The following is a 10,247-nucleotide window of genomic DNA, read 5'->3' as shown; positions in this document are numbered from 1 at the left end:
CACCACCCTGGTGCCCTACAGTTATTTGGGGCTAAAAATTCAGTAAGTAAATAAAAACAAAAAAATGGTAAATCTGGATCAAATGTGTGTGTGGGAGGGGGGAATATGGGATAACTTTTTGTTGTGGTCTCTGCAAAAAAAACCCCACAAATGTGCACGCACGCATGATTCCACAACAAATTTTTATGTCTAAAGCACCCTAAATCACACTGGATTCAGTGGGACTTACTTGCGAGTAGACAGAGCATTGCACTGTCAACATTCCAACGAATATGCACAAACACACACATGACAACTATCAGATACAATTTCCTATACACTGGTTTCTACCTACACAAGTGAGCAGTGGCGTAGCGTGGGGGTGCAGGGGGGCCCGGCCGCACCGGGCGCAACATCTGGGGGTTAGGGGGTGCAAATCCACGGGTTAGAGGGCGCAAATCCACGGGTTAGGGGGCACAAATCCACGGGTTAGGGGGCGCAAATCCACGGGTTAGGGGGCGCAAATTACTTGCCTTGCCCCGGGTGCTGACAACCCACGCTACGCCACTGCAAGTGAGTCATCTCTAGACAAATCCCCTTTCTCCTAGGCCTTTCATTCATTAAACTATCTATATCCTTTGAACCTGTGTCTGTGCAAGTGCATGGTTTTTGTTTATTACTTTGTGTATTTTTGTGTTGTTTTAGTATAAACCGCTCTGTGATCCTTGGATGAAAGGTTGTATAGAAATTTAATACATAATGAGTATGGAGCAGCCGGTAGATTTCGTTTTAGTCTAGATCAGTTGCCTTTTCTTTCGAAAAAGACAATGTATGCATGCAAAGACATGTTTCTCCAGTTTGCAGTTTTAAAAGCCTGAAAGAACTTGAATCTGACTTAAGATTCCTCTTAAAGCAAAACGTTGCTAAAAGGTAATTAGTCTCAACTGCTTTGAATATAAGCTGTTACAAAAGAGAGCTGTGTGTTGCCTTAGCAGCAGCAATATCAAATATGGCAATTCATGAACATCTGAGTGATTTCCCAAGTCCTGTTTGAAATGCGTTGCTCATCTCCACATGCCACAACACATACACAGGGAAAATAAGTCTTGGAAGAAAATGAAAATCAGGTCACTTGCAGATCTTGTGTGTCACCACAAAATGTGTCTGATATTGATGGGAGTGAGAAAAGATGCTCAACTGAGGATCTTAGCAATCTGGATACAGCATTCTGGACCAGCTGAAGCTTCTGAACACTTTGCAAAGGAAGTCCCACTTAAGAGCACATTACAGTAGTCCAGGTAGGATGTAACTAAGGCATGCATAAAGGTAAAGGGAGCCCTGACCATTAGGTCCAGTCGTCGCCGACTCTGGGGTTGCGGCACTCATCTCATTTTACTGGCCGAGGGAGCCGGCGTACAGCTTCCAGGTCATGTGGCCAGCATGACAAAGCCGCTTCTGGTGAACCAGAGCAGCGCACGGAAACGCCGTTTACCTTCCCGCCGGAGTGGTACCTATTTATCTACTTGCATTTTGACGTGCTTTCGAACTGCTAGGTGGGCAGAAGTAGGGACCGAGCAACAGGAGCTCACCCCGTTGCGGGGATTCAAACCACTGACCTTCTGATCGGCAAGTCCTAGGCTCTGTGGTTTAACTCACAGCGCCTCCCCATAGCCATGGCCATATCCAACACTGCAAGGGCACAGTTGCTGCATGAGCTGTAATTGTGCAAACACATTCCTGGCCAGCACTGAAAGCTGGAGAAATCCAGAACATTCAAACTACAAGCCTGAGTCTTCAAGGGGAGTGTAACACCAGCCAACACTGGTTGAAGCATCATTGTGTTGAAGTGGGGCCATTTCACACTTACCACTGCTTTCCCTATCAATTTCCTTCTCACAAAAATTTCCAGGCTTTGGGGAAAGTGGGTTCTTGCGCAAGCCCTCCCAAACGGGACTATGATTGGGCAGCCTGAATTTGTCAATAATATGACCGAATCCCATGCCAAAATGGCGACCGTCTTCCACAACAATGCTTCCTTTGCACAATCCGCCCAGCTGTGGTTCAAACACATTGCTGAGATTATCTGGCTGAACCAGGTCCGTTGTGCGAGAAAAGAAATCAGTTTCCTGGCAACGTTATAAAGTGGGTAAGTCTGCTTTCCGCCTTGGTACCAGTATGCGGCTTACAGCCCCACAGGAGATACGAGTGCCACCTGGTTTTCTATTCTGAGGGCATTTGGCAGAGCCGGCCCATCCATGGGGCAAGGTGACCGCCTCAGGCGGCAGGATCCACAGCAGCAGCGGGTCCTGCCGCCTCCAAGAAATGTACCGTATTTTTCGCCCTATAGGGCGCACCTAGGTTTTTTTGGGGGGGTAAAGAATTTTTTTTTATTCCCCCCCCCCCCAGGCACGGGGCTTCCCCCAACCCCAGCCCCCAGAACAGGCTGCTATCTGCAAGCCTTGGGAGCCCGGCGGGAAGTCGCACCGGGCTCCCAAGGCTTGCGGAGAGCTGCCCGAAGCCTGGAAAGCGAGAGGGGTTGGTGCGCACCGACCCCTCTCGTTCCCCAGGCTTCAGCGAAAGCCTGCATTCACCCCATAGAATCATAGAGTTGGAAGAGACCACAAGGGCCATCGAGTCCAACCCCCTGCCAAGCAGGAAACACCATCAGAGCACTCCTGACAGATGGTTGTCAAGCCTCTGCTTAAAGACCTCCAAAGGAGGAGACTCCACCACACTCCTTGGCAGCAAATTCCACTGTCGAAAAGCTCTTACTGTCAGGAAGTTCTTCCTAATGTTTAGGTGGAATCTTCTTTCTTGTAGTTTGGATCCATTGCTCCGTGTCCGCTTCTCTGGAGCAGCAGCAAACAACCTTTCTCTCTCCTCTATGTGACATCCTTTTATATATTTGAACATGGCTATCATATCACCCCTTAACCTCCTCTTCTCCAGGCTAAACATGCCCAGCTCCCTTAGCCGTTCCTCATAAGGCATCGTTTCCAGGCCTTTGACCATTTTGGTTGCCCTCCTCTGGAAACGTTCCAGTTTGTCAGTGTCCTTCTTGAACTGTGGTGCCCAGAACTGGACACATTACTCCAGGTGAGGTCTGACCAGAGCAGAATACAGTGGCGCTATTACTTCCCTTGATCTAGATGCTATACTCCTATTGATGCAGCCCAGAATTGCATTGGCTTTTTTAGCTGCCGCGTCACACTGTTGGCTCATGTCAAGTTTGTGGTCAACCAAGACTCCTAGATCCTTTTCACATGTACTGCTCTCAAGCCAGGTGTCACCCATCTTGTATTTGTGCCTCTCATTTTTTTTGCCAAAGTGCAATACTTTATATTTCTCCCTGTTAAAATTCATCTTGTTTGTTTTGGCCCAGTTTTCCCCTTTCCCCTTCATTTTTGGAGGGGAAAAAGTGCGTCCTATAGGGCGAAAAATACGGTACTTCCTACTGCTGCTGCTGCCATGGTGGCAGCAATGGCTGCAGCAGGCACCTTGAAGAGCTCTTGGTGAATAGGCACTACAGTGGTACCTCAGGTTACATACACTTCAGGTTATATACGCTTCAGGTTACAGACTTCGCTAACCCAGAAATAGTACCTTGGGTTAAGAACTTTGCTTCAGGATGAGAACAGAAATCGTGCTGCAGTGGCAGCAGGAGGCCCCATTAGCTAAAGTGGTGCTTCAGGTTAAGAACAGTTTCAGGTTAAGAACGCACCTCCGGAACAAATTAAGTACTGTATTTTTCGCTCTATAAGATGCACCAGACCACAAGACGCACCTAGTTTTTGGAGAAGGAAAACAAGGAAAAAATATTCTGTTCTGGCTTCTAGGATAGCTGCGCAGCCTGCATTTGCTCCATAAGACGCACACACATTTCCCCTTACTTTTTAGGAGGGAAAAAGTGAGTCTTATAGAGCAAAAAATACGGTACTTAACCCAAGGTACCACTGTACTGGTCTCCCACTGTGTTCCCAATGCAGATCTGTATTTCCCTCTTGTTTCTGATGTAGATCTTCACTCAGCCCTTCTTCCCTGGCGGGAGGCACCATTTTGTGGTTCACCTGAGTGCCAGTATGTCTTGGGCTGACCCTGGCATTGGGAGGTAAATGGCCCTGAATTGGGGTGTGCGTGCACAAGGTAATAGTGTAGATGGAGACGTTTTCTTTGCTTCCCTCCCTTGTTTTCTTCTCAGTGCACTAGTTACCCTCCATGAATTCTTCAGTTACGGGTTACTAATATGTCCTTTAACATGAGGCGACATGCAAACCATGAAAAGAGTGAAGTCAAGAAAACATTCAAGTTAATGGAAACAAGTCTTTATTAAGTAACTTTTAATATCAGAAAAATAAAACTCTTATAATTCTCTTTACAGCAAATATATAATATCAGTGCTTTGGCCACCATAAGTTAAAGGCCCTTTATCATAAAATATATGGTTTGTTTTTTTTTAAATTTACTCAAATTGAATTTATAATCCCTATGACCTCCCTACATATACATAACAAAAAGAGTGTAGTAAAATTAGCAAATACTAAACTATATTGAGAGCTTTGTCATTCTTGAGTCTGTGGTTTATAGAAACGGTACACGCACCTAATGTCTGTCGACTCCTTGGCTTATTAGTTGCAGTGTACAATGCAAGAGTACAAAATACATGCTCGGTGAACGAGATTGTTCATATCTACAAGACTGCAGCTAAAGATTAAGGTTTCAATACTGACATTTAAACTATCCTACAAGCTGTTAGCGTTAAAGTTATGCATTTCATAATATAATAATATTATAATAATATGCCATCAAGGCAACTTTTATACTGAAAAAAATCATAAAATAAAAACCGTTATCTGTAAACTTTTTTTTTAATACGAAATGTAACCCTTTCAAGTGGAAATAAAAAATAAAGATTTCTGTATATTTACTAGTTCAATACACATAGAATTTGCTATACTGAGGGGAGTGGGGAATCGGTTTGTTTCAACTCGGGAAGGTATTGCTCCAAAAGGAAAAGAAAAGATAGAAATAAAAAAATAAAGAAATCCACCAGAACTTCTGAGTGTTCTTTTTTTCAAATGCCAGCACAGATTTGGGAACATTCTGAGTATGAAGAAGCAAGAAAACATCCACAGGTTGAAATGTAAAGAAAACACAAAGGAAAGGAACAGGGAGAAGCTCATATTGACTTGCAAAGGGGAAGATGGGTAGCTTTGAAATGAGATAAACCCCTCGCTGGGCCACAGTCGCAGCTGCTCTCATGAATGATACAAGAGCATGAATGTGACTGCTTCTCTGTCGTCGTCGTCCCACCCTTTTACATTACTAAAAATAAAATACATGCTTCACATAATGTGCAAGTTATGGTTGAAACATAAAAATGATTCACATTTTTTGAACTCTGATATTCTCTAAAATAGTTAATTTAAGAACAGCTTGATCAAACTAGCCAATGGAATGTTAGCATCCTCGCTATCAGATACAAAGGGTGCAATGACCCGACAGCTGTCCTTCCACCAGACGCCCCCTCCTCTGAAGCAGATGGGGGGGGGGGAGAAGGTGGGAGGGGGAAAGGAAGGGACATTTGGTGGGCTGCTCGGAACACCACAGCTCTTCACATGGATTCCATGTGTGGTGTGGGTCGAACACAGAGAGCTCCAGTGCAAGCAGAGGGGTCCCCCTACTCTCAACGGGGTGAGCCAATCTATGGATACAAAACGCTAGACCGACTCCCTCCCTTGAAATGAATGGGGAGGCCAGCCACTTGTGGAAGGGGGGGGGACTCTCTGCCCCCCTTGCGTCCCTTAGCACTGATCGAGGGAAGGCAGACTTTCCCACGCTTCAGCAATGGAACACCCGCACATTCCTGATTCTCTTAAGATGCCCCATTTGCATATTGGAGGAGGTGGTTGTCAATTCATACCATTTTGCCCTGTCCTCTGTCCCCTTATGAACAATGATCACATTAATAAAAGTTACCGCTACGCTACTTGCTGAATGCCAGGAAATCAAATTGTGCATCATAAAATTATTTGCAACATTAGGTAAGTTAAGCCTATGTTGTAAAGTGGGGGGGGGAGGAAGCGCCCCCAAACCTGTTTTGAAAAACTGGCAGTGTAAAGAAGGCAGCATTGGAAGTGTGTTTGATACACTGATAATCCTTTGTACCCTTCCCTCTTATAAACCGACAGTTTCTACATTCAGGGCTGTGTCAGGCTTTTGCTGTCATGACCTGCGAAGCCTCACGCTCCATTCTGTCCTGTTCCAAGTTCCTGACCCTCCTATCGCCTCACAACTTCATTCCAGAACTTTGCTACAGGTGCCACAGCTGCAACCAAAATGGACAAAGACTGGCTAGGCTTAGTGTTAAACTGTACAGACCTTTTCCAAAAAAGAAAAAGAAAAAAAGAGAGTACATGCCTTTCAAACAACATTAGCCTTATCTCAAGAAAGCCCAATAACAGTCTGAGTTCATTATAAGTTTACTTAGGGGGTACCATTACATCCAAGCCATTAAGAGTTTAAAAAGTCCATATATAATATCTCTATATATTTAAGAGTGAATTTGAATCGCCTGAGTAACAGCTGTCTGGCAAACTGGACACGTGGGTATGTCTTTTTCACAGATCTTGTTGGCACATTCCATGCAGAATAGGTTGTGGCCACACGGAACCAGGGCAGCGATTACTTCGTTCTCAAAGCATATCACGCAGTCATGCTTCCTTCTCAACTCTGGAGGGGAACTAGATGTGGAGCCACCATTGGAAGAAGAGTAGCTGTTGGTACCATTGGAAAAAGCAGGGATGTAGATCGGAAGGCCGACTTGGCTGACTGTACTGGGTGGGTCGCTTCGGACTCTCCTTGCCAGCGGATGTTCCAAGGTTTCGGGAAATGTAGGCGACAGGCGAGGAGTGGATGGCTGACTCCCTCTTCGTGGAGCCTTTACGTTACTAGCAGGTTCGTTACCAAAACTGGAGAGCGGGTTAACGGGTTCAAAGGGTGTCCAGATGGTTTGAGAAGGCGTCGGCAAGGAGTCGTACGCAGGAGAGTCAACTGCAATGTCCTCCGCACCTACAGAAGGCAACGTTTCTCCAAACCAAAAGTTGCCTGTGCTGAATGGACTTGTGGGGCTGAAGTCAGCCAGCCTATTGCTTCCAAAGTAGGAATCAGTGGAGCCGCTTCCTAAAGAACTGGAGCTGTCGTTTCTGTAATTAGAAATCATCCTAGTGCGGCTTGGAGGAGGTACTGGGTTGGAAGTAAGCCAGGCAGATCCCAGGTTCCCTCCTTCAAAGCTCACGTCCGTACCGTTATAATGGAAATCGTTTTCTTCGTTCAGTTCAATGTAGTTTCCAGTGCGCATGGCGATGTGCATTTCTATCTCTTCGCGAGCACGATCTACGTTTTCAGGCATACCGGTAACCTCAAAGACTGGCTCCTTGTCTCTACTGGGAGTAACTATGTAGGTGTGGGTCTGCTGCTGGATCCGCTTGATTGTAGCGCCTTTGGGGCCAACCACCAGCCCCACAACACGGTAAGGCACCCTGACCTGGACTGTAGTTTGGCCTGGTAGGTTGGGGTTACAAGACAGTCCTCCCAGTGCTGGGCCATTTTTGTTGCGTGAAGCTCTAATCATGGAGAAGTGTTCAGCAGCAGAAAGAATTTCCCTTTTGGCCATGGCTACATCTTCTTTGCGCCCGGTGACGACAAAAATGGGTTCTTCTCCGCGGACAGGGGTCTTGATGTAGGTATTTGTCTTGGCTCTCAATGCCTTTATTTTGCAACCTGCGTGGAGAAAGCACAAATAACAGTGCTTTAGTGAAGAATCTTGAATGGAAAAAGATGCAAGAAGCAAAAATCGCTTTGTGCTGACACTCTGATCCTCAACATCTCCCTCTCCCCACCATTAGGTCACTGCAAAATCACACCATTACAGTGAAAACAGCAATTACCCAATTAAAGAAGGTTGCTATTGAGAACAAGTGCTTAGGAAGCTAGGCAGTTAAGTCACAAAGTAACTCAACTCACAGAAACTTTTAGCAACCTACCCATCCATACCAAGCTGCAATTTGAAAAAGAGAGCTAACTTTTTGAAATGCCTCCTTGCCTGGCTAGTGACTATTTACAAGCCTCTTCCAAATCACTGTCTTAAGCTAAAAAAGTTGTTGACTTCTGTATTTCTTCTGTTCCTCCGCGGAGTGCAGAACAACCTCTAAAGCCAGTGCACTTAGGTTTTCAAAGAAATCTTTTCCAAGTAATTAGGTGAAGCCAAAAACACATTGATCAATGGTGTAGCAGACAGTTTCATTCCATTCCGTATAAAGCAATTAAACAGAAGCTACATGAAGGTTATTTAACTGAACAAGAGATTTAATTTTCTTCAATATGCTGCTTTTCATCAAAGAATATCAAAGCTGTTTACAATAAAATGAGTAAAACCCATATAAGGTCAACAGAAGCAGAAAATGCAGCATGACCACATATGTGTGAGCAACAAAAAGCACACCCAAAGACGACTCACTGAAATAAATAAATAAACAAACAAAGTTCAGTCCAATAATAGTATGGTGCTGCCTTCTCAAGAGTTACTATCGATAAAAGAATAAACATGGTCTGGAGATCTTATTAAAGGTGTTAATAAAGGTATAACTATACTAGATGGTCATCTGATATCTCTGTTAATTATATGATACAATCTTTTCTTATTAACTGGAAAACTGTTCAGTTCTAGTTGAGCGCAGATATTGCTTGGTGGCATATATATTTTAACTATATTCAACAATAACATTTACAATTTCATAGCCCAGGAAAATGTGGGTTTTTGTTAAATATCACTCCCCCCAAAAAAGATGGTAAGTCTTGCAGTATTTGATAATTTGCACAAGATGGAATAATAGAATTCAATGGTTTGAATGTTTTCAATTAATGCGCCTGCTAGAAGACCTTATAAGGCAAAATGAAATTAATAGACAACAGGGTTTGAAAAATTAACTTCATAATTACAGAACTCTAAAGAATAATTATCTAAAATATATTGGAGAATAATGGTTGAGGAAAGCAAAGCAAATATAGATAGGTTTAAAAGCTAGATGGAATAATTATTGTGGGGTGGTGAAGCTATTTTCATAAAAGACTCTTATATCTCAATTCCTACTGCTTTAAAGGAAAATCATTATAAAGTTCTATACAAAAAACATTTAAATCCTTTAAAATTAAGCAAAAATGAATAGGGTAATGACAGAGTGAGTGCATTTCCAGCACAGAGTATGTGGCTTTCATATGTGGTGGGGTTCTGAAGGGAACTGGATGGAAATTGTTGAGATTAGAATCACTGCGCACATTTCCATTATTGCCATCACCAGTAAGAATTATTCTATGATACACTGAGAATATAATACCATCTGAAGATTACAGAACTGGAGGGCAACTTAATATTTTACAACTCCAACTGAGGTGGCAAATAAATTTTAAAAAGTAAAAAATTCAAGGTGTGCAGGAATATAATAGGGTGAATAGTGTGGGATACACTATATTTGACAAAGTTTACCCACTTAGCTTGGTTTAGAAAAGTTAGGCAAAGAGTTTACTTGAAATTGGAATTTGCGAATTTTCGGAACAGAGATTGCCAAAAATAAGATATTTCTGTTGAACTCAATGGGACTTACTTCTGAGTAGACACATTCAGGGTCATACCATTAAAACATCGCATATACAGTACAGAATTAAGCCTCCCAAGCTGAAGACACCCTATTTAGTGGCTTTAGGTTTCTCATCAGGAGAAATGCATGCAGTTTGGAACGTCACTGAAAAATGCCAAGTCCCAATCTATTATATGAAAAGCCAACACAACAAGACCATTAAAAAGTTTTTCTTAAAGTGACTTTTACAGGAAAGCTGACTCTACAGACTCCAAGGTCAATCTCTCCTTTGTTATTTGGAGAGAAGAAACAGCAGTCGAGAGAAAGCCGCAGCCTCCGACACCTGAAACTTCTGAATGCGTCATCAATCAATGCTAAATGAGTTTAGTTTGTAAGGAACTGGTAGCAAGATACAGATGCAATAGACTACTGTAAAGGCAGCCAGGCCAGAACACAGGCCATTAACCTTCTTCTGTAGTTCTACTGGCTGACCTTCGTGTCTGCTGCCTTCCTTGTCTTCTCCATTAAATCACGTCTTCAACATGCCATCTAATAGCCTGGTAAAAGTATTAAGCTAGGGTGAGTTACTGGTACATTTTATGCTTCTAACAGACTGTCCTGGATGCTGAGGCCCAA

At 43.5% G+C, this 10,247-nt stretch overlaps 1 protein-coding gene across 1 annotated transcript in view; it reads right to left on the bottom strand.

Moving 5' to 3' along the window:
- Positions 1–4,285: 4,285 nt before the first annotated feature.
- Positions 4,286–10,247, bottom strand: part of MEX3C (mex-3 RNA binding family member C) — a 29,482-nt gene continuing 23,520 nt past the window's right edge. Inside the window, exon 2 of the mRNA XM_083702663.1 lies at positions 4,286–7,758. Within this exon, the coding sequence (XP_083558789.1) occupies positions 6,530–7,758 (1,229 nt within the window). The 3' untranslated portion in view covers positions 4,286–6,529. The remainder of the gene's footprint in view (positions 7,759–10,247) is intronic.

This window comes from Podarcis gaigeae, assembly GCF_964106915.1.
Source record: "Podarcis gaigeae genome assembly, chromosome: 11".
NCBI lineage: Eukaryota > Metazoa > Chordata > Lepidosauria > Squamata > Lacertidae > Podarcis > Podarcis gaigeae.
Note: the sequence above shows the minus strand (reverse complement) of the source record. Positions and strands in the feature narration are given on the sequence as shown.